The 25,260-nt window shown below is 40.6% G+C and overlaps 1 protein-coding gene across 2 annotated transcripts in view; it reads right to left on the minus strand.

The window, feature by feature from the left end:
• The window catches only part of psda (pleckstrin and Sec7 domain containing a), a 74,041-nt gene that overhangs the window by 44,784 nt on the left and 3,997 nt on the right, over positions 1 to 25,260 (minus strand). Inside the window, exons 1-7 of one of the 2 annotated variants that reach the window (XM_030156115.1) lie at positions 22,558 to 22,780; positions 11,599 to 14,173; positions 10,924 to 11,032; positions 8,202 to 8,476; positions 7,814 to 8,115; positions 6,443 to 6,680; positions 6,105 to 6,364 (exon numbers count right to left, since the gene is read on the minus strand). In XM_030156115.1, the coding sequence (XP_030011975.1) occupies positions 6,105 to 6,364; positions 6,443 to 6,680; positions 7,814 to 8,115; positions 8,202 to 8,476; positions 10,924 to 11,032; positions 11,599 to 14,019 (3,605 nt within the window). In that variant the 5' untranslated portion in view covers positions 14,020 to 14,173; positions 22,558 to 22,780. Of the gene's footprint in view, positions 1 to 6,104; positions 6,365 to 6,442; positions 6,681 to 7,813; positions 8,116 to 8,201; positions 8,477 to 10,923; positions 11,033 to 11,598; positions 14,174 to 22,557; positions 22,781 to 25,260 lie in introns of those variants that run through there. The other variant, XM_030156116.1, reaches the window with a different exon arrangement.

Consider the following 25,260-nt stretch of genomic DNA (forward strand, 5'->3'; position numbering starts at 1 on the left):
AAAGCATACGGCTGCACAAACAATAAGCGCAGAAATCCACTCAATCTCACTCACTGACTGCTGCTTGTTTACTTGCACTCAGTCCCCCAGAATAACCATAGGTACATCACTTCTGGCCAGCAATGGCTGCTCCCCATAGGCTCTGCCCCCACCATAATTCATGTAATAAAAAGGTCCAAAGTGCCAAAGTGGTGCTTTTTTTTACTGAATTTGCCGCTCTCTTACTTATAAGTAATACACAAAACACAATTAATGTCATAACCAGTACAGGTACACTTTAAAGACACACAATTATTGACACTAAAACAGGGAATCTTCTACAACTGCTTTGTGAAGAGAAAAATATTTACAATTTTACTGATGCAAGACAGTGGTTCATCCACAGGTAAAAACTAAACACCACCTTCTATATTCAAACTCACATTTAACAAAACATCAACAACAACTGGACTACAACTCCCATGGTGCAACAAACCAAAGCATAAAGTTGTCTTATTTCTAATACGTGTGTCAAGTCTTGTTAAACAGCATACTTTGTCATTAAAACAAGATACTTTTATGTCATAATAAGATACTGTACTTCAATGTACACAGCCTGGCCAAAAACAATGACCTGGCCTAGATTTAATAAAGCAAACGGTTCACATCCTTCCACTGGATATTTACTCCTGTGGTTTCAGCTGCAACAGGTTCTTCAACCATAACTGATGCCATGAGTAGCTTCCAGTGTTGGGGAGACTTCAGCTCCATGTAGTTCAACTATATAGTTCAACTACATTTTGCTGTAACTTGCTGGTAGTTAAACTATATTCATATTTTGTGCCGTGTCAAGTTCAAGTACTTTTTGGGTAATTTTTTGTAGTGTAACTACTCAGTTTGCAAACTACAATTTTGGGCACCAACATAAAATAAAGGGGTATTTTAAATGTGTTTTTTGTAATACAAATTGTATTTCACCATTGAACACAGACTGTCCCTTTTTCTTTCATCCTGAATTGCTGTGAAGGCCTGATCATGTCATGACATCACAGCCAACGCTGCCTCTGATTGGCTTGTCCTGGCAGCACTCAAATGCTTTGCAGATGTGCGATCATTACTAACATTGTGTGGTCGTCACCACTATAGACAACCCTCCCAAAATAAAAAGTAGTTGCTAAAACTACTTTTTCTAGCCGTAGTTTACAAACTACATTTCTCCAGTGGTAGAGGTGTAGTTTGTTTGAACTACTGCCATGATGAACTACTAGTAGTTTTACAAGCTACGCTTGCAAAGTAGCTTCCCCAACACTGGTAGCTTCTCATTTCTTAAACAACTGTCGGTTTGTTAGAGGGCAAGGGCGTATCGGAACAAGGTCATGTGGTCTGATCAGGGTGAGACGAGACATGACTGATGTGACTCCCCCATCATGCCTTGTGCCTACAGTAGGGACAGTGTTAGGACAGTGTGTGTATGTATGTGTCTTCAGGTGGTCAGGTCTAGCTTCAAAACAGTCTTTTCCTAGTCTGGCAATATAACATGTCCATACAAAACTCCATTCTAGAAATATAGTGCTGGAACATGACCTCTACTGTTTTCATCTGAACTGTAACATATGTTCCTTATCCATATGACATTTACATACTTGGCAGGTATTAATACACACTGTTTCCCTAAAGCCTCACAGCATTCATAGACGGCTGTCATGTGGACTCAGAAGTCTAATACAGTGAACGTCTCTCCCAGCAGAAGGCTTCCCTGCTTTGAAACAAAGCACTTTAATGACAAAAAAACCAACAATAACAGCATTCTGACCTACTGAGCAGCACACAGAGCACTGAACCACTTCTGTATCATGTGACTTTTGTGGGGTGGTTAAAAGTAAGCCTGCAGAACTGGGAATAAAAATGGAACCAAAACTCCCCACTGAAAATGACCAACCACAGAATGACGCCTCGGTGCACGCATCAAAACTCAGTATACGTAGACACTGTGCAAGGTTGATCCCCAAAACAGAAACTTGACCAACTGAAGCCACTTATAACATGGCACTTTCATGTTATAACACAATACTTCCACTTTACAACCCGATGTATTCAAATTATAACAAGATATTTCATGCTATGTAATAACAGTTATGATAATAATAATAATATTATTCAGCCTAGACACATAAGTGATGGGTGATGTTAAACTGCTCCGTGATCGTCGTCACATACTAGAGTGAACCCTGGCCTCTATCAATAACTCTCTTTTTTTCTATTTTAAACCTTGACATCTCACGCTCCAGGAAGTTAATCCACCGTTGCTGTGGTTACCACAGACAGGACCTGGCCAGACTCCAGGTGTGATTGGCTGACGGACAGGAGGAAGCAGGTATAACAACAACACTGCAGAATGTCCAATACATCAGATGTGAATGAAGAAACAGAAGAGAATGTCAACAAACCTCTTCTATAGATACACTGTATTCTGAGTGATGGGACATATTCATGTTAATGCAATGGACAACGAAGAAAAACATTGTAGTAATCCACTGTGCAGATAAGTGCTTGTGAAAAAAACAATATAAGTGGAAATATACATGGAGTTTCCTTTATATACATGTCAAAACTTTATGAAATACTGTGTCATTAAACTTAATCACACATGATTAAATTCATCAGTTGCTTAGGTAGACTTTATAGCATGTGTTTAGTTTTGCGTTTCCTTCTTTTAGCTTGAGTTTTGAGCTTGTTTGTAGTTTCTATAAAAATGTGTTTATATGTTGTTTTAAACCTTGCTTTGTAAAATTTCAGGTCCTTGTAGCTTCTTTAGCCTCATCTCTGGGTTGACCAAAATGTTATCAATATATCCCATGGCAATCTTTTGTCCTTCAAAATAAGCTCTTAAAACTACTGACAAGTAGACGCTTGTTAATCACATAAAATATGGTCAGTCATGATCATGAGATGTTTAGACTTGTTGAATTCTTTTCTAAGTAGCCTCACTTCTTAATTACAAGCTAAACTCTTTTCAGGGATTTGATAAATAAACGAGAGAGAGAGAGAGAGAGAGAGAATGTAATAGGAAAAAGGGTAATGTTTGCACTTTGATTGTAAACATACAATTCTACTGTAATTGCTGCTGAATGTAGCTAGTAAATTAATTCTGTAAATCTAATGCAAAAGACAATGTTCATTGTATCTAATAGTTTATTGAACCCATAAAAACCCAGTGCTATTTTACTGGCAATTACAAAAATGAATTTTTCTCCATATTTAACATTTCTTAGGTGTTTTATCGCCATTTATTATAATATTATCCTCTGTATTTTGCTTTTTTAAAAAAGTGTAAATCAGTTATTTTTCTTACATTTAATTTCCTGATCATGTAGATGTTCATAAAAGCTCAGATTAAAATTGAGGGTTATTATATAAAAAAAAAAAAGAAGAAAAAGTTACTTTTTCAGCAAATCTATCATTAACTGAACATAAACCAAGTATCTCCATCCACTGTCATTGATCCAACTCCATGGGTTTTGCTGGTGAATTGTCTACAATGTAGAAGATGACAGTGTTTCCAAGTTTCCACGTTCACTATGGAACCACTGAGCACCCAAATGGGTCATATCTGATGACCATGAAAAGATGGCGAACTGCATTTTACACCAATTACTTACATGTACTGATAGGATTAGTGGATCAACAGGCATTAAACATTTTATATCAGTAGACGCTTTTGGTCGTCAGTAGCTGTTTGGGTCTTTATGGGTTAAAAATGTTAATCATTTCAATTAGCACATTACTTCTCATTTATTTGACTTATGAAGGAGTGGTGTGTACCATGTGCCAAACCCACCCCCCAACATTAAAAGAAAAAAAATCCTAGTAAACCTTGTAAATGCAATAAATACTAGAGAACAAAAGCGGTGTGGGAGTGACGTGGTGTAAATGTGGAGATGTTCATCTTACTGCAGGTGCAGGGACATCAAGAAGCAGTTCATAAAGAATGACAAGAGCTAAACCTTCACAAATCTGACCAACTGCAGCTGCAGGGGGAGGCTGCTGGAAAGTACTCTCCAAACTTCAGAGCAGCTCTCGCCCTCAAACAGCCCGACTGTCCAAAAATAACATTTCCAACAGCAGCACCAACACAGTGTGACTCCCTGCTGCCACCATGTGGCTATTATGCAACGCTGCAGCAGCCTGATTCTCATCTGGTGGCCTAGCAGTAGTGTTTGTCCAATATTATTTCTAAATGAAGATTTAAAGCTTCGAGTGGACAGTGACTTTAACCCTTGAAGGCCAGCATCACCTCCTTAATGCTGTGTGCAATAATACATGGTCTGTAAGCATTTCCCTGCTGTGCGATGGTATTTTGTTTACAGTCCTCTAGCTACATCACAGCCACATATCACTTTAGATGGAAGGTATAGAATGATATTTTTTTTCTAAATTTAACCTTTATTCAACCAAGTAACTCACTAAGAAAACACCTTTAATTAAAATAATGACCTGGCAAAATGCAAAGCCTCTTGAACCTTTAAAAAAATGACATGACAAAAAATACAAGGTGATTAAAAGGCTCTATAACTAAAACAGACATAAAAGACATACCAGCAGCAGCATCTGTCATGGTTTACTTGAAGCACCCAGTAACATATACGATTAAGCCCAGTAACAACGGGATAAAACAGAAATCAAACCCCCTGTTTATGTTCTTGATTCAGTGACAACTGCTGCAGCGTGATTCATCTAATCACAGTCTCAGTGTCAGCCTTTGCAGTTACACAACTGCACAAAGCTGCAATTTAATCAAACATGAAAGTGCCACATGCAGCCATTAACATGCAAACATGTCCGTTTGAATCCAACACCCATGATGAACAGAGAACCACTCAGTGTGCCGTGAATGTTCACATAACTGTCTGGAATCTGATCCCTACAAATGATTATATAAATGGGGTCCACGTATTGTTTGAGGATAGTCTCCAAATTCCTGTGAGTTTTCTGACAAACTCGACAGAATAAACAATTTTAAAAGTAAAAACATACAAACACTGTTAAAATGCAAATGTTGCATTTAGTCGAAAGTAACAACTTACGCATCTTGTGTGCAGTCTTAATGGGTTAAAAGTGCATACCTACTGATGGACACCATTTGGACCATTAAAAACAACCATATTGTGTGCACCCACATTTCCCTCTGGGATAAATAAAGTGCTGTGATTAGCTGTCAACAAAAAGAAATTCTGACATGATATGACACATCATAATCAAGAATCACTCATTCTGCTCAATGAACTGTTCGTGCTCCTGCTTAGCTTGACTTGAGCAAGACGATGATAATAGTTTCCAAAATAATAGATTTAATTAGTTTCCCACATCCAGGTCTCCAGAAATAGTTATCACTGTACCAGCAGAGGATTCACTTATGTAATCAGTCCGTAGCACCTCCTACCAAGTTACATCACACACATCAGTAAAGACAGCAAGATTAGCCAGAGTAGTCTGTCGTGTCACTCCACCATGACAGCAAGAATTTCAGACTTTATAGCCGCCTAATCTGACACAGTGACCAACATAACTGACAGATGACAGGGAGGCATCACCTACAGCTGCAGTTGTGCTGATCGTAACATTGCTTTTGTGTTGCGTGCCTATAACGACCAAGTACCCTGAGGTGATACTTTACCTGCAGTAAAAATGCATTCTGCTGGTACCAAAACTGTGCTTCGTAAAGTCCAGAAACTGTCAGTATTAATTATCATACATGTCCGAAGGATGTCATGTATCACAGAGATCGTGCTGCTAATGCACAACAACCAGTATAATTCAGTCCTCCACATCCTCCAACTTATCACACCTTTCAAAACAACTTGCCATTCCAATTGCAATTTCACAGATTTTACACCAACTAAAGGTGAGATTTAGAATCTTACTTATGCATGTGTTGTTACCATTTCGGTCAGTGCATCCCTTGAAATTTGAGTAATACATTACTGTTAAAAATCTATCTTAAAAGCCTTCATTTCAAACATAACCATTTTAACCATTCCCAAACTAGTGCTGATTTTCTAAGACAACATCCTTGGCATTGGACCACAGGACAGACTCGATACACCTGACACTTGGGCTGAACTCACCTGGGGCTGCTGTGGAGCGATGGGACTGAAGTGGCCTTTCTAAAGCCATCCTTGAGGATGGAACGACGCCACGTCTCTTTTTCTGATCTCGACCGAACTGGACCAACGGAGTCGTCCTTGGAGCCTCCTCGGAGCCCTGCTCCTGAGGTGCTGAGGGTCAGTTCCGACCGTGATGTATCAGAGGGTCCAGATGGGTCGGGTCGGGACAGCGGTGCAAAGCTCAGCTCGATGATTTGTTTGGCACTCTCGCAAATCTGACTCTGCAAAAAACATGAAGATCGCCCTCAGCTTCTGCCGTCAGACAGAATACACGGTGACTCTGCCTTTAAGCGACATACCTGGATCTCTGGGGTGAGTGTGGGCAGGTCAAAGGTGAATACAGAGGTGGACCCAGATGTCAGCAGGTCCACGCTGTCTAGGCTGCTGTATGACGTGCCTTTTGCTCGGTGAGACTCCATGATGCTTTCAAAATGGCGGCTAAAGGAGTCCAGGTTGCTGTCGGAGGGTCGTCGGGGGCTGCCCACTGAGATCGGAGACTTGAGGTTGCCGTGAGTGTCGCATGCTGCTTCCAACGGCCTGAAAAGGAAGTACCAAACATTCAGTCAGAGGGTGGATTTCAGTTCAGCGGTCTGAATAAAAAACAAGGCATAGTCAGATCAAGTTTGAGTTTAAAAAAAAAAAACTAATTCATTGAGCTTCAAAGGGCAGTATTCCTCCAGGGCTAAAAATTAAGGCAGTGTGAAGTGCCAAAACCTGCAGTTCATCAAGCGGTCACATGAGGCTGGTTCCAAAAGTGACTCAAGCTTCAGAGACTCCTCATTTACAGTGTCAGATGTGCCATACGGTATTAGGAGATTTTTTGTCATAAACAGGGATATCACCTATACAGGGTGTATAAAAAAACACTATACATTTTGAAAAATTACCCCCAGTTCCGCATTTGAATATTTTTGGAATTTTCTTTTATGGACATCAGTAGGTAGGGGGTTGGTGGATATATGTCCAAATTTACAGACCCAGGTTTTCATGCATCCATCTTGTTTTCCACCAAATTCCCAGATTACAGCATTAACACTTTGGACACCACGTCAATTTCATTTCTTTACCCATGGCAGCTGTTCCTGCCTTTAATTCAACTTGTTTAGGTCTGAAAATGTCACTGAGGAGAGGCCAAGTTAGGGTTAGGGTTAGGCTAATGCTGTAACCTGGCAATTTTGTGGAAAACAAAATGGATGCCCACTGGCCCCTCCCATGACCTTTGATTAGATTTAAATCCCACTGCTACTTCGCACAAACTAGTTTTAACTTGGATTGCACAATTTGCCCCTGCTCACTCATGCATGAAAACCTGGGTCTGTAAATTTGGACAAATATCCACCAATCCCCTACCTACAGACGTCCATAAAAGAAAATTCCAAAAATGATCAAATGTGGAACTGGGGATAATTTTTCAAAATGTATATATTTTTTATACACCCTGTAGAGGCCAACAGATACTTGGAGAAAATGTTTATTTATGCTGTAAAGCTATACATTTTAGCGAGAAGGTATATGCAAATGACCTGCTCTTGGATCCAGCCTGCAGGTTTTGGCTCTGGATTCATTTTCAACTCTGGAAGTTGCCACTTGATTAACCCAACACAGTGGCTTTAGTTTTTTTCTTACTTCCAGTTGATTCTCAAGAAATGTAACAGACGTGCTCATCTCACCCCTTCAGCAGCAGACTGAACACTTCCTCCTCGTCCTTGGCGGCTTTCTGTCTCTGTCTGTCCCCCAGCATCCGGACACTGGCCCAGCTCACCACTCCTTCCTCCTCTTCCTCCTCCTCCTCCTCCTCCTCCTCCTCCTCTTCTTCTTCCCCCTCCTCATCATCGTCCTTTCCCCCACTGCCCCGGAATTTTGGGGATGTGTCACCAGGGCCGAAGCTAGATAATCCTAGAACGCTACGGTTACTACCAAAGGCAGAGTCTGGCTCCGCCTCCTCGGCCGCTTCTGCCTCTGCCCGCATCACCTGCACAGCAATAATCTGTTGTTAGTCTAATCTAGCACAATGATGGCTTTGGTTTAACAATACTTGACCACAGTTGATACGGTCACCTCGTCCAGGTCGGTCTCTCTGTAGCAGCGCAGCGGCACAGCGTCCAGATCCGTCTCAGAGTATTTAATGGTTCGGCGGATGATGCCCGTGTTGCAAGTGGAGCCTCGAGGGTCCTTGGTCACCAGCTCTACCTCAATCTGTCGCACCTGGTGATCTGACAACTTTTGACCCTCGCTGTCCCTCCCCTTCTTCTGATTGGCTGGATTCAGAAGGAGTGAGGAGGGAGGAGATGGGCTTGTTGAGGCACTGGTTGGGGGTGTCGTGGACAGAGCATCTACAGAACAAAAGGAGTGGATAGATGTTTTTGTCAAAATACAAGTACATAGTAAAAAATTACACATCACAAAGGATGTTTTACAAAGTTCTACACTGAGTCTGACACTTTTTCCTTTTCAACATTCAACACTATGCAGATGATAGTTGTATATACAGTATATAAACATTGCTGCTCTGTAAGTAAAGTCAGCATCAACATCCAAATTGTTGCACACACATTACACACATTAGATATAAATTAATATTATAATATCTGAAACATTTCATTTTGAACTTTATGCAGAAGTCTTGCCAGTTCTTTATCACATAAACAATCTGAAATTAGCTTGATCGGCTGATCTGCTGACAGATGAGCTAAGTGAGACTAATGAGAAGAATGCAGGATTATTAACAGACAGAAGCTTAATTCCAGTTTGTTGACCGGACAAACTGGTGCTGACATTGTTTTAACAACACATTTTATGTTCCTACAGTGTTTTACTAGGGATGCACCGATACCGCTTTTTTCCAGACCAAGTACGAGTACTTACATTTGAATACTTGCTGATACTGAGTATCAGTATGGGTACTTAATAATCCCATTCCAGTTGTTCGTTCCTTTTGTAAATGTGCTTTATTGTCGTTGTCATTAGTCTGACTGGAACAAAGTGCTGCTGCTGACATTTAATGTGTTGGAATGAGCGTTTGGCAATTAATCCACCAGGGGGCACCGCTCTGAATTAACCATACTGGACAAATACCACGAAGAAGAGGAAAGTTTAATGAAGAAGAAGAAGAAGAAGAAAGTCAGTAATAACAAACATGGAGACGACAGAGGAAACACTACTGTGATACTAATGTTGCAGCGTTTTCTCTGGTAAGGTTTAAAAGTTTAGCTTCAGCAGGAAGAGAAAAGAGAAATGAGCCATAAGTTTAGTTTTCACTTCCACTGGCGGTGGTCTGCACCGCTCCGCACCTCCATAGTATTATCAGTAGGATGTAAACCGGTCCAGCCCTGGGTAGTTGTCCTAAATGTGTCAGTAGTTTTTCTCTAACTCCCACAGTGGCTCTTTGAACAGATCCTCTACCTCCACCGTTCTGCTGGTATTCTCTGTCTGGGTACTCATCCTCCATCACCTGGAAACAGATGGAATGTACGCAGAGGACGGACAGAACGCTGCGTCTGTATCTGTCTGTGTCTGAACGGTACTGTCAGTCAGCGTTACTTTTATCACCGTCATTTATTTGGTTCAGTCTCCACACTCTTCACACTCACACACATTATTCCTCCTCCTCGTACCTGCTGCACTGAACTGGGAATGTCACACGGCCGTAAGTGGTATCGGTGCATTTGTATCGGATTACTTTTATGAGTACGAATACGAGTACACACACTGAGTATCGGAGCCGATGTCAGATACTGGTATCAGATCGATGCATCCCTAGTTTTACTGTGTGGAGAGGGATTTGAGGGTCATACGGCAATAAAATTTGATTTTTACAATACAAATACAAAACATTTTATCTATTTATTTTAGACAAGTGTTATTACCATCTGCAAAGATCTGGATAATAAACAATAAATAAACAACAGAAGTTTCAATCACCAGAAACCACTGAGGTTCAACCAAAATTAGGACAAATCATTTTAGTTAGTTTTGATGCTCTCATTGATTTAACACAGAGTAAGTGCTGCACCTAAGCCTTATAACAGAAGGAAAACCCTTACATTAATTGATGAATCAATCAATCAATCAATCAATCAATCAAAAACATTAGTATTTCATCAGTAATTTTATCAAAAATTTTAAACATTTTACTGTTTCTACTTGTAGACTGTGACAATATGAAGAAAACAGTTGTATGTAGTAAAAAAGTGGAGAGATTTGACATGATAAGTGGTTAATTTCAAAGTTATCGTACAAAAAACATTTCAAAAATGGTTTGTTAAACTGTGAATGTCGCTCATTAAACCTCTAATACTACGATTTGACATTTGTATTGGGTTTTGCCTGATTATTCTTCCCAGCAGTAGTGATGAGTAGTGATGTGTAATGCTTAAGGTGAAGACTGAATCCTGTGTTAGTGGAAGCTAAGCTGCAGCTAATTGGCTTAAAGACCTAGAGCTCCTGTTGCTGCTTGTTTATTTCTCTGGCACTTGAAATGATACAAGAGAAAACACCATGACTACAACTACTACTACCACTAATGCTGATGCTATTTCTGTTCATAATGCAAACACTATGACAGTAGTACGGAGGCTGTTAACTACTAAATCCTTTATTGTGTGATTTTTTTTTTTGTGAGAACACATTTTTTCTTTGTAGCTTTGAATTACCTATATCACCTGGCTGATTTATTCTATGTTTTGTATCTGTTATAGGAATTTTAGGGATTACAAAATTCTAAACTAATTAATATGGTCAATATAAACTAAAGCAGTCATCAGCAGTAGTTTAAAAGTACCTTTACTGCAGCGACTCTCCTCTGTCTGCCCTCCAAACAAAAACTCCCACTTGGCTTTGGCAATCTTCTGTGATCGTGAGGACGGAATTGACGTCAAATCACCACCCAACTATACAAGGACAACAGAAAGCAATTATTCAGTGGGTTTTTAAAGTTTTTGATATAGGACAAAAAACTGCAAAAATGGAGAAATATATTTTTTAATCCATATTGTGATATTTAATGTCTAAGTTGTTTTTTTAATTTTGTTTTTTTAAATCTCTGAAAAACCTCTAACACACTTGTGCAAAAATTCAACCTAAACTAATGCTAAGAAGAACAGAAATTAAAACATTTAAATATTATGAGTATGCAGCACTCACAAGGACAATTAAACAACAGTCTGTAATTCAGATGGATACACTATTCTGGCACCATTACGGAGTTCCTTTTTTTTTTTTTTTTCAAAATTTTAAGAAATTCCTTCAAGGTGTTTGTTCAGTGAAAAAATAGTCAGTATAGGATATTCAAACAGAAGATTTGGATTTATGTTGTGTATAATTTTTATTTAGTTAAATGAACAAACATGTCCTGAACTGATTAGACAACTTCCTGTCGAGTTTGGAACACAGACTTAATCTCATGCACACATATGTATTCACATACAACCAAATATGCATCGCTCTCTTGTCCAACCTGTATCCCTGAAATGCTGTTCGGTGTATCATGACTTGACTGGCTGGAGGTTTCAGGTGACAGTGTGTCATTTCTGTCCACATGGGAACCGTCTCCCAAACTGCCTGTTACTCCACTGGAGCTCTGAGAGGAAGACCGAGCAGCCCCGCTGTAATCGCAAACCTCCGCCCTCTGATTCTCTGCCACATCCACCGCCAGCGTCTGATATCCCTGGATGGATGCCTTGGTCCCTTTGTCTCCTCTCTTCTTTGTTGCACATTCATCTTTTCTTGAATTAGAAACTCTAGTAGCTGAAAATCTGTAAGTTTGTTCACAGAATTCATCCCGGTTCTGGACTGGGTTAGCCTCCCTCCACTCTTGGTGCCTGGAGGTCCAGCTCACAGGTATGGCCTGGGTATGTTGGCCAGAGATGACTCTCCTGGATAGTTCAGGGCTATCTTTGAGGGATCTATCAAAGACGTGATCATTCTTCCTCCAATCTGAGCTATCAGATTCATGGTTTCCAGTGTACTGAGGTGGCTGATAACGATGCAGAGTAGACATGTCCTTACTGGGAGATGGACTATGTTGTAGCCGAGGGTCCAGTACCGGGGACTGTGAGGGATCTGGATGTTGTAACCTTGCTGGTAAGGCTGGAGATGCTGGTGAAGAGATGCCTTTCCTAGATAGCAGAGGTGAGATGCGTCCTGGTTGGGTTTGTGGTTTTGGTTTGTCTGAATTCCAGCTGTGGTTCTGGCTGTCTGCGTGAAGAGGCTCAGGTGGGCTTGGCCCATAATGAGTGGCATATGGCTGGAATAATCTTGGTGACATTCCTCTTGTCTTAGGATTGTCTGAGGAAAGGGACTCAACTTGGGAAGGTGTTGGGGAGGAGGTGTGTCTGTCCGCGAAAATGCTGGACATTTTGGCGGCCTCCACTGCTAACTTGCAAGCCACTTCTAAGTTTGAGGATGGGGAGACACTTCTCCTGCCATTAGTGGGACTGATAACATCACTACTTCTGCTACTGCAGCGTGATTGTCTACAGTGGGTCTTAGTTAAATTGGAGTTATCATTAACATTATAAGTGTTAGCATTATGACTGGTGTTGGTAATGTTAGTATTGCAGCTATTAATACTGTGTTGGTTGTTCCCTCTAGATAGGGAAGAAGTTTTGGGCTGGTTGCTTGGGGTGACTCGGATGTTTGGAATATCATGCTGGATGTCTGTGGGTCTCCCTGTGGGTAAAGTTGGTTGGAATGCTTTGGACAACCTCGGGCTCTCGTCCCCTACCCACTGCCTGTGCCTATTCTGAGGTAATCCATGAGGGGAAACAGGTGGAGCCACCGAACTGGTGGAACCCTTTGTCTGGGCATACAGCTGGTCAGAGGCAGGACTTCTGGGTAACCCATTCACTGAGCTACGACTAAGACCCCTGTCCAACTCCAGGAGCTGGGTCTTTGACGGCAGAGTGAAGGTGTTGCGAGGCAGAACAGGAGACCCCGACCATGACCTGCAGCGAGAAGACTGGTAGTGCCGTGGAAGGACTGGACTGTAATTATCTGGGCAATGACCTGCAAATCTGCGCTGTAGTTCTGGTGATCCAAATTCCTCCAAGGCCCTATAGGTGGCATCTTTAGCTACTGCATCCAGTGTGGCCCTCTGTAGATAAGGTGAGGCCCGTGGAGACTCATGCTGTGATGGGTAGTGGTGACCTGAGTAAGGGTCACCCTGCAGTTCCTGACCATTGTACCACACTGGGTCACTGAGCCTCTTTCTGAGGTGTACAGACTGCCCTTCCATTCTGTTCAATGGGTTCTCCAACTCATTATGGCACAGAGAGGTACGTCGGTTGCTCATGCTATGAACATTGGCTTTTTCTACATAGCCAAAGGTCACCACAGATGTTTTCCCCTCCTCATCATCCACTTCATATCTTCTGGTGCTAGTAGCTGTGGAAGGAACAGTCAGCTGCCCAGAAGCAGAAGATGGAGAGACACACACTCTCCCATGGTAAAGATCCATATCAGTGGAATGGGTGTATGCCAGTGGAACATGATGGCCAGAACTGGTGGTTCCAGGAGAGAGCACTTCAAGTAACTGACCAAGGTTATCATACAATACATCTTGCCGGTGGACTTGGGGGGGACACCCTGCAGCATCAGGGTTTTGGAGTTGGAAGCTGACTGAGTGTCTAGAGGAGCACTTGGATGGGGTTAAGCTGTGACCGTCATCTCCAGTATGGTGTCGTGTAACTGGGGAAAGATCAGGACTGCGGCTGGGGCTAGAGTGGACTGAGCTTCTCTGGGAGTGAGGAAGAACATCAGGGCACTGAAGCATCAGGTGACCATTCCCATTAGGTCCTCTTTGCTGTGCTGTCCTGTCTTCTTCAGCAACAGACCTCACCTCAACATAGAGGTGAAGGACTTTACCTGCCTGAGACATCCTAGTAACAAAGTGCGTAACGACTGTATGTTCCTTTTCTGTGGACTTTGACCCTCATCAGGGACTTTGAAATTGTTCTAGTTATCAGGGTGTCAAGGGATCCTTTGCACAAATAGTGTGGGACTGTGCAGCATCTGCTTGTCATCTCTTCAACCTACAAAAAGAAGAAGAAACATAAATTAAGATTATATTACACTAGTTAAGCAGTTAACCCTCTACTTTAATCAAAAACATTTTAAAACATTTTCTTCAAGACCTAACAACACCTCCTTCTAACCCCATACTTTACCAAATCAGGAAAAAAAAATTATAAAGGCGATAAATTGCAGAATTTAACTGTACAATGTCCACTATGAGACAAAGACAGAATCATCTGTAATTTAGTATCCATGTTGAATTAACAGCTGGTGGTCAAAGTTAATGTGGTGTTGTCTTCTGGAATGGGTCATGTGAAAGAGCTGAATCAGACAGAAGTCTCTATTTTCATCCATTTCCAAGTCTCCATTGATCCATTTCCTTCATACTGTTTTTTTTGACTGTTGTTTGTTTTCATATCCAACTAATTCTGTAAATCCCTGTGAGGCAACCTCGTTGTGATATAGGGCTCTGCAAATAAAACTGAACTGAATTGAATTTTGTCTGTCCACCTTACTATGCAACACTGGAGTTTCCAAATTAAAATAGGGTGAACAGTATTACCAGAGGTCACTTTTTTAAGGGTAATAAAAACCCCTTTGAATGAGGTGTTTCTTAGGGATCCTAAAAAACACCTAATTTAAAGTTGAAATAGGAAAAAAAAATCTGAATAAGTTAAGATTTCAAGCAAAACTTACTTAAAGAGAAGAGATAAAGACAAGCGATCTGGAAAGAATAAGAGTTTTGGTTGTGCCCTATATTTTCCTGTACAAAATCAAAAGTCTAAAGTCCCAAGAAACTTTGGAAATACTGCTGACCCTGTTTTAATTTGGAAACTCCAGGTTTGCATTGTAAAGTGTACAGACAAAAATGGAGACTTCCATCTGATTTGGCTCTTTCACATGACCCATTCCAGAGGACAATACTGCATTAGCCTTTACTACCAGGTGTAAATTCAACATGGATACTAAATTACAGATGGTTCTGTCTTTTTCGCTTAGTGGACATTGTATAGTTCAATTCTGTAATTCATCCTGACACTACTGACTACTTTCACAACAGGCAAGCTGTTTGCAAAAACTCATGTGTCCATCAACACTATCTGCTTCCTGGTCATATGGTATGCATCACAGGTGTCTAGAATGTTTGGAAATTATTCCTGAAACTTTGCTAAACCCCTAATGTAGAGGGAGATCACTTTCTTTTTCAATCTGCCAAGAATCGATGTAAACAAATATATGCAGTACCAGATCTTAATCCTTTAATAACACTTGTCTGCTTATTATCAGAACAGGTGAGCAGTCATGGTAATTCCACTTTCTTCTGTCCTTGGTAGGAACATGTGGTCAAGTAGGAACTAAGTAGTGAGTTTGATTCGTCTATTAATAGATTTGGAAAAGCAGCTTGGATGTGTTCAAGTTAAAAAACTACAACCAGTCTGATCTGCTGGCTAAATGACAGAAAAAAAGATGCTTCGTGGATACCAATTCACCAATCTTCACATCATGCTCTATTTGCTATTTTCACACGTTGCACTAATGCATTCTGTTTTTCAATTTTATATTTAACTGCAGTTTCAGTTTGTGGTAAACATGTTGCAATTAATCAGGATGTGAAATAAGCTGCTGTGCTGTTTGGTTGGACTGATAAAGGTCAGGCGTTTAGATCATGAGGAGAGCCTCAAGTCACATGAAAACACAAGAGGCTCCAGGAAATCAAGCACACAGAAGATAAGATCCCAGCCAGCCCTGATCTGACAGCTCTGATCGAGTGCATCCATGCCATACCCAGCCAACACATTCAACCAGCATGTTACTTCCTTCCATTGGGGGTTAAGGTCCATATAATGAATGCTAGTCTTGTGTATGTTGTATAAAACATAAGATGTAGAAAGGATAACTAGAACTGTATGCCATTTCTTTTAGGGAAAAAAATCAGGTGGTGGTCATTTAAAGTCAATGTAAACCTCCACCTCCACGATCTGAACTCATGAAGGCCTGACTGATTACAATTTATATATACACAGAAATGTTTTTTATAATGCTGATGTAATTTACCAAAATGAGCTGCAAATTTAGTTTCATTTTTTAACTTTGTAGAGTAATTTCTAAAAACTGAACTTGCACAGTTCAACTGATTTGCATAAATCTTTACTAGACAAGATTAAATGTCTGGATGATCTGATACATGGTGAACAACAATAACTGAAACCAACGTTTCTATGATAATTATAATAGATCTGGGAACACCCAGAACTTCTCACCAGTTTATTACAGGGCTGACATATAAACATGATCAATCATGGCCCCAACTCAGAGATGTGTAGATATTCTCAATAATGATACACAGCCGTGAGCCTCCGTCAGAATTATCACTCCTTGGTTTGATTCTATTTTACAGATTTTTTAGCACCAACAGGAGTTAGCTCATTGTCTTCATTGTTTTGGCTGACTCCATTTACTCTCAGCATTTGGTGATACCTGGTTAGTAGAATATTTGATATTTGTTGAACCCCTCGAGTTAAAGCTGGAATTCCACGCTTCCTGATTGTTTCATTTCAAACCCACTGTAGTGGCATAAAGAGGCAAACTTACAAAATTTGTATCAATGTACAACTATATATGGACCTGACTGTGAATATAGATGAACCTGATGACATTTCAAACTGTTACGGAAAAATTAAGCATCGTTTTCCTGACAATGTTGAAATACAGTAGGGTAGAGTAGTAGAATCATGGGCAGCTGATGTCTGACAGAATCTGATGGCAAAGGGTAAACAGCTGTCACTCAAGTATTTAACCTTCCTACTTGTCTGTAAACACCTGGGATTAGAAAACTGTCATGGAGTAGAATTTCTACAGCTTGAAAACACAGGAAAGGAATGGACGCCTCAGTCTCATGTCCTCTGAGACAACTTGAATTAGAATATGCTGAGAGGTAATTGTGGAATTTTTTCCCAGTGATGCTGGAGAACTATCAAGCACTGCAGTATTAACAAGTTTTATGTAGATGTTTTTTTATAGGTGTTCAAGAGCATCATCAACCTTATGCAAAACCATTGTGGTTTGTTCAAATAACTGTGACAAGGAGATTATGTCATTGTAAGAGGCCTAAGGCCAGTGTGATACACTTCTAAATGTAAATGATCTGTAAATAATCCGTCACATTTCAGATATATATAAAACGACTACCAATGTGATATGATACTGTGATGCAGCACGGCTTGGCACAATTTGATGAGGACACAATGCAATTTGATGCAACACAAGACATAAAGATGTTATGGTGCTCAATGGATACCTTATCTGATGATTTATTGGTTTTGTTTTGTTTTTTTTTAACTTTAGTGCTATTTTTACTTGACTTCGTATTTCTTTCCTTTGTATTGCAACTCAGTATCTGATTCATGCGGTTTCTTTGTGACTTAAAAAAAAGGCTTTTAAACTACCCCAACTTTCCTCTTGATGGTACAGATTAAGATTTATAAACAAACTTCAGCCTTAGTTGCCAAAGCTTCTTTATATTTGTGCAAAACTGACAGTAGTGGAAATGACCTTGAGCTGAGACAGAAGACAGTAAATATTAAATTACTGGCCACAAGTTTTTCTTGGAAAAAAAAAATCTGAGCTATTGGATCACAGCTGTTATCAGTTAATGTTCCACCAGGCTTAAGAAAATTGAAATGTGGCATTTGTGGTATATGTTAGATTCAATTTAGAGATACTGATAGGACTGATAAATTGCAGCAAGTTTGGTGAAAAAACACCAAAGTAGCCACCAATTATGCTCAGGAACCACTATATCCCTATATACTGTCTACCATGGGGCTAGTAAAGACATATTATTATCAATAAATGAAATGTTTTTTATGAATGCAAAGATGATAGAAATTATGCATCTTGATGTCATCCAGCCAGTGCTGCTACGAGGAAAACTGGAGGGGGCATGGGTGGATAGAGGCCCAGGTGCATCTACCACCAAACCAACAGGCCACAGTATGTGTCACTGCAGAACTGTGTGTCTGAGGTTGTAGCATGAGGTTCCCTCAGGGGACGGGGGTCTCACCATTCTTCTTCACCCTCTATACCCCTGACTTTCCCTACAACACCAGCAGCTATCATCTCTAGAGGTTCTCCAATGGTTGGCTGTGTGTCTGAGGGGAACAAGTTGGAGTGTCGGTCATTCATCAGGGACTTTGTGGATTGGTGTGAACGCAATCACCTGTCCTGAAACACCAGCTACACAAAGGTAATGGTGAGTGACTTCCACAGAAGACCACTAACCCTTATACTGATGAACTTCCAGAGCTCGGATATTGAGCAGGTGGGCAGTTTTAGGTACCTGGGTGTTCACCTAAACAATAAACTGGACTGGACACATAATGCAGATGTCCTGTACTAAAAGGGCCAAAGTCACCTTCACTTTTTGAGGACACTGAGGTCATCTGGAGTGCACAGACCTCTACTATGGACCTTTAACAGCTGTGGTAGCCTCCGCGATCCACTACACTGTGGTCTGCTTGGCCAGAAGGTAGAACCAGGAGACTGAACAAGTTGGACAGGAGGGCCAACTCTGTCCTGGGCTGGACATCATGGAGATGGGTGAGAGGAGAATATTAGCAAAGCTGTCATCCATCATTTACACCACCTCTGACCTGCTGCATCAGACCGTGGAGGTTCTGAGCCGCTGCTCCAGTGGCAGACTGATACACCCACAGCGGAGGTAGGAGCTCTACTGCAGGTCGTTCATCCCAATGGCAGTCAGACTGTACAACACAACAAAGTACGTCTTCTGTGTTCGTCTCCCATCTGTACTGTCTGAGTTAAAGCAGTTCTACTTCATATGTAAATATGTTTATAGCCTACAGAGTTTTATCACCATTAGCATTTTCTGTATTGTTGTGCATGCACTTTTTTTTCCACTTTATCATGTTGCTGCCTTAATCAGGGAGTTTTTTTATGATCTCATTCCATTCCATATTGTACCTGATGCATACTTTTCAATCAGAGGCGCACTCACATTTTACCATTCTCTCGATACATCCTGAGTGAATCAATGACACAAAAAACATCCCTGACACATGTACAGAGTTTTCTGGGGGGAAAGTTTAAGCACTCTTTTTGTGGTTCAGGGGATGTGGGATGTGTAGGTTCTACTCCACGACTACCACAGCATGTGGAAGTTCATGCAAGTTTATGGGAGACTGATGTGCACGGCTAACAGATTTAGGTGTCCTTTCACAAGAAAAAAAAAATTTTTTTCAAGAAAGAATCTGTAAATCTGTAATAATCATTACCATATTTGTGCACAAACATGAAGAGAAGCTAAGGGAGGTAATAAACAATTTTAAAAAACTTGTTAAAAGAAGTCCAGTGGGGATTAACTTAAGAGTCATTTTAATTTGTATCCTCTCCACATTGATTGATTAATTATTGATTAATAGTTTTAACTTATTGATTAATAATTAATTCAGCTTCCGTTCTGCCCTGCATGACAGGAGTGCTGCACCAAAGCTTTATAACAGGAGTGAAAAGCCTGCAGGTATACAGTATCCATCTATGGGTTTGACCACCATCATAAAGACGTACATTTAAGGGACATTTCAAGGGCTAGACAGAACAGAACTTGCTGTAATGTGGAGTACGAGGCTCATTAAAACCCCAGCTCATATGAGCACCAACTCCCTAAAACCTGGAAATGACATGCTTACACAAAAAAATGTGATGTTGCATTTAGAGACATCTTTAAATGCTTCAGTCACAGTCTATTTCATTTGTCTTTACTTATCTACATCATTTTGGACACATGCAACCTGAGCCTCTTGTGAACATCTATATCTATTTAAAGCCAAACTCCCTTGTATAGAGGGAATGCACATCCGTCACTTCCCCCCAGGCCACGCCCCCAGGCCACGCCCCTCTCAGTCAGACTGAGCGGCAAAAACAAAGCGGCTCAACATGGCGGAGTATAGCAGTAACTCCAGCCAGAGCAGAAAACTGTGGAATATGAAATTAAAGACAACTGGACTGGACATGGATCCATCCAAGCTACCAAACAACCAGTGTTCTACCAACACTGATCTGGGACAGAAATCACCTATCCTGACATTTACATGAACCTGAGTTCAACGCCGGGAAAATCCCCAATGCAAAGGCTGAAAGCATCCAACAGACCCAGAGTTGTGTCCATCCTGGTCCTGGTTCATTAGAGGATTCCAGCTGGTGAGTGCTTTCATTCAACATACTATTGTTTTGGAGGTTTTGTGTCAGTGCAGACGGAGTTTGTTTTTTGGTGATTTGGGCGGTAAAGGCCCAGCAGTAGTGCTCACAGTTCACTACTGATTTACTGGAGTTGAACCCTTAGTACTGACCCAAGTGAGTGGATGATCTACTGGTACTGTGGAGATTTAAGGAGAGTTCACATCAAATACTGGATCCAACACAGATCCAACAGCTGTGTGCTAGAGGAGCCCCTGATCTGGAAAACTAGGTTAGCCTCAGTTTAAGCTAGTTTACAAATCATGTAGAGCACAAGGTTCAGAATCACACAACTGAACACACAAACGATTCAGTTCTGAAACATAGAACTAAATGACAGATGCTAACATGAAGAGCTTTACTAAGAAGGAACGTTAGCCAAAACCAGATGGAATTTAAGGATGAGTTTACACCAGAACACAGCACAAATGAACGTTAGCTGACACAGATCCAGGTTTGGTTGTCTGGATTCCAGTTCTTTCTCTGAATTGCAGCGATCCATCTGCTTCTTCTGTCTGTGGCTTTAGGTCTCCGCTAAAACCAGAGCTCCCAGTGCTTTTAAACCTATTTGTGCGATCAATGGCACAACAGCTCTGCCCCATTTTTAGATTGTTCTAAAGTTTTCGCAGTGTTCAAGACAAAGCCACTACTCATCTGCCTCTGTCTGACACTCAGTGGGCGGGACCGCAGTGACTTCCGCTAGTGGTGACGTCACGTGCAGACCCTCTATTTGTTTGGCTAGTAATAATTAATGACAACTAATGACACACACATACAAGTGATATGATTTCTAAAAGACATGATAAAGTGAAACATCTCCTAACAGTGGGAAATAGAACCCGGGCCAATGAAAGCTGACCTCAGGTTTATATTTCAATCCATTTACAACAACAGCAGCAACAAGCAGCGTCAATACATGTCTGACTGACAGGAGGAAAGGCCAAACACAGCCCAAATGGTTCTGCAACATAAAGTTCATTTGAAATGTTTGCCTCTTAAATGTTCCTTGCTCTGCAGTTTTGCAGAGAAATTAGTAAATAAGCATTAAATTATGAAATTAGAGACTATAGGTGTACATTTTAACATTTTTTAGTTCATTGTTGCCTTGTTTAGCCATGTTCTGTTTTTTTTTTTTGTAATTTTCATCTCACTTGACTTCATCTCACTTTTTGTCGTGTGTCACTTTTTACATTGATGATGATGATAAACTTTATTTCTCACATAAACAGGAATAAAATATAAAGGTGAACATTAATTTCATCTTGCTGTGTCCTTTCATCTTGTGGTGTCTTTTATGTCCGTATGCTTTTGTCTTATTTTTTGTTTTATTTTTACATAATGTTTGCCTTGCCCTGTTGTTGCATCTTTTTCTCTGTTGAAACTATCATTTTCATGTTTCTTTTCATTCCAAATCACATGAATTCATTATGTGTTTTGGTTTTTTTGTTGTTTTTACATCCAAACAAATAAACAACATTAAACAAATACTCAAATCTAGCGTTCTAAAAATATATTCTGGAAATATTGATAATCACTACTTAAGTCACTGTAACTGAGTTCAAGAGGTAGTGTATGAAACCATGAACCTGTCTTTATCTGACGTTTTGAACTCTGATCTCAGTTTACAACCTCTGAACTAAAGAGTAACTGCACACAAACACACACACACACACACACACACACACACACACACACACACACACACAGCTGATACAACCGGGTTTCTACTGCATTTCTGTTGTGGTTCTACTGTGAGAATACTAAGAGCCAAAAAAACTCCTATGAGATCAGACAAAAAAGAGGGACTGACAAACACTTATAGACACTCTGCAGGTAGTTGTGTGTGTGTGTGTGTGTGTGTGTGTGTGTGTGTGTGTGTGTGTGTGTGTGTGTGTGTGTGTGTGTGTGTGTGTGTGTGTGTGCGCATTTACAGTAACACATTCAGGCTCAGACTGATAAGCACACAGTTAGCCCTACTTTTCCTGGACTCTGCTAATAGGATTCTCCCTCCCATCCCAGCCCCAACCTAACAACCCTCTTCCCCCCTCCCAGCATGCACTGCTCAATAAACACACACACTTGTAAAGCCACACACATGCACATACATGTGCCAGTGTGCTCACAGAAAAAGCAGCTGTAACCTTACCTGTGTGTCCTGGTGTCCTCGCCGCTGCAGCGACGTCCCCGGAGTTACCGTGGTAACCTCTTTTTCTGCTCTCTCTCGTCTTGTCACTCTCTCGCTCCCTCTCTCTGTCTGTCAGACGGTAACCTCGTTTTATCCTCCCTCACCCTTTCTCTCTCTCTCTCTCTGAACACTTGTTCAGGCTCATCATGGATTTACATCTTCAGCTCTTTACTCCTCAGCTCCTCCTCTTCCTCTCCTCACCCCTCCTCTTCCTCCTCCTTCAGATCTCTCATCAATCAGCTGTTTGTCTCCGCCCCCCCCTCCCATCCGAGGGCCCTTGCCAGCCAATCCCCATCTTCCTTCTGCCTGTAGACATGCCTCCTTCGGCAAATCATGAGCTGCTCTGACAGATGGCAGAGCAGCTTATTACCTGATGGGTGTGTGGGCTGGAGGGTGAGGCGGTGGTAGTGGGGGTGTGGGGGTGTAGAGGGTCAGCTGACCTGTCCGACAGCAGCAAACATGCAACATTAAAGCCCAGCTACAGAAAGAGTCACAAAAAAAAAACTTTCAGCACTTTTTCCCATTTTGGCCACGCCCTCAGTATGATGTCATAGCTTTAGGATGTACAGTCCCTTTAAAGTGCTTAATATAGAACCAAATTCCTATCCATCTGGTGTGCCCCTGAGACTTAACTTGAGAATATGAATGGTCATTAATGGAGACAGACAAATAATTTGCTTATCCTGTGTAAAATGCCTCATTATTTACACATATGTTGTTTGTCAACTTCAAAGACAATTCTATAAGCAGGGTTCGTACAAATTTTTCAAGGTCAAAGTCGAGCAGTTTTCAAGCACTTTTAAGTGTCATTTTCAAATTTTTCCAGCACAGCCCCTTATCTTAAAATACATATCTACAGGAATACATAGACTCATGAATGTTTTTTTCACTTTTTATCACAATGATGTACATTGTATTATGCTATAAACATCTAAAGTTATGTTTCATAATAGCAAAAAGTTTAGAAATTAAAGGAAAACACAAAGTTTTATCCAAAAAAAGGGAAGCCACTTGGTGTTTTTCAGACACACTCACAAAGAGCCAAAGATTAAGATAAACATTTACCTGGAGTCGACCTGAGGCACCTGCTAATTTCCTTTTTTGACACAAAGTTTTATTTTTCAAAATGTATCACCTCTCTGTAAGTAGCTTTGGCTTGCCCTCTAGCAGAGCTAGTATTAAAAATAAATAAATGACTCACATCAGTTATAATTGCAAGCACTGTCAAGCACTTAAACTAAAATTCAAGCACCTTCCAGACTTTGAAAACACAACACTGAAATTCAAGCATTTTCAAGGATTTCAAGCACCCGTACGAACCCTGTATAAGTCAAGAAAGTCACATTTTGTGGAAAAGTTCATAGAGAAACATTTAGTTAGACATTAAACAACTCAACAACTCTGCATCCGAAACACATTTTACTTCAATTGCAGAGAGTCAGGTGAAACAGTATAAAACAGGTGGAACTCAGTACCGTCTGGTCATGCTGAAGCTGCAGGGGCATCATCTGGTTCTGAAGAGACTGTGGAGAATGACAGTTCCAATGTCACATCCATGATGTTTGGGTGTGCGGTCTTTGTAGTCACAGCCCTCACATCACATTTAGTCCAAGAGTTCAATAGTTTTACAACAAAGGCTACTCTCTTGACTTGTGAAACTGGGGTAGACCTGGAGGTCCCACAGAAAATGTCTTGTACATAATTGCCGTTGTAATTTTTCTGACTTCTTCTGAAGCTGAAAGCCACTCACAGCTGAAAATTTCTAACCACAGTACAGTACAGACAGACTGACTGAATTTAGGACGGTCATTAGAACCCCACATCTTTTAGTCTGTTGACTAAAAATAGTATGCTCTGTACAGTTTAGTTTAGTTTAGTTTTTTTAAGACATCTGAGAATTTTTTAGAGAATTAGATACTCTTTAGTTAAATTTATTAGAAATATGATAATTATAAAAACACCTGAACTCCTTTACAGTAAACTGACTGTCTTCAGTATCAACATTCCACACGTCAGTCAGAGGACAGACGTCTCCTGTTCCTGCCTGTAGGACTAATCAAATACAGGCTCGTGTGCAATGTAGGGCAATAGTGGCATGGAATACACTGCCCCAGTTTTTAATTTCAGAAATTCAAGCAGTTAGTTTTTCTAAAAGATTGAGAATTTTCATATTTACCCAAGAATAACGGAGCTATTGCACATCCTACTGTGACATCATCTGGACGGTTTGTTTTTCTTTTGTTTGCTGTGGAGCTGTTTTTTGTTTTGGGTTTATTCATTTATTCTTTTTTTCTGTTGTTGTTGTTGGTATTATTATTGCTATTGTAATTGTTTTGTATTGTGTACTGTTGCCGATTTTTGGTTTTGTGTCGTTGTGTTGAGTGCATGTCCATCCTGTTTGTTGAGTGAGTTGCGGGAAATTGTGCTGCTTTGTTTTTCTGTTGTTAATGACCCCAGGAAGAGGAGCTGCTGTGGTGTGCAGCAGCCAATGGGGATCAAACTAATAAACTAAACTAAACTGACAAAAGCATCATTTTATGATATTATAGTAATGAAACAATCAACTATAGTTCACTTATTGTCAAGGAAATAATATTAATGTAGTAATAGTTATGAAATACCAGAGGGATGTATAGAAACAGACTACAATACACAATTCAACCA

The sequence above is a fragment of the Sphaeramia orbicularis genome, chromosome 15, assembly GCF_902148855.1.
Source record: "Sphaeramia orbicularis chromosome 15, fSphaOr1.1, whole genome shotgun sequence".
NCBI classification, from domain to species: Eukaryota; Metazoa; Chordata; class Actinopteri; order Kurtiformes; family Apogonidae; genus Sphaeramia; species Sphaeramia orbicularis.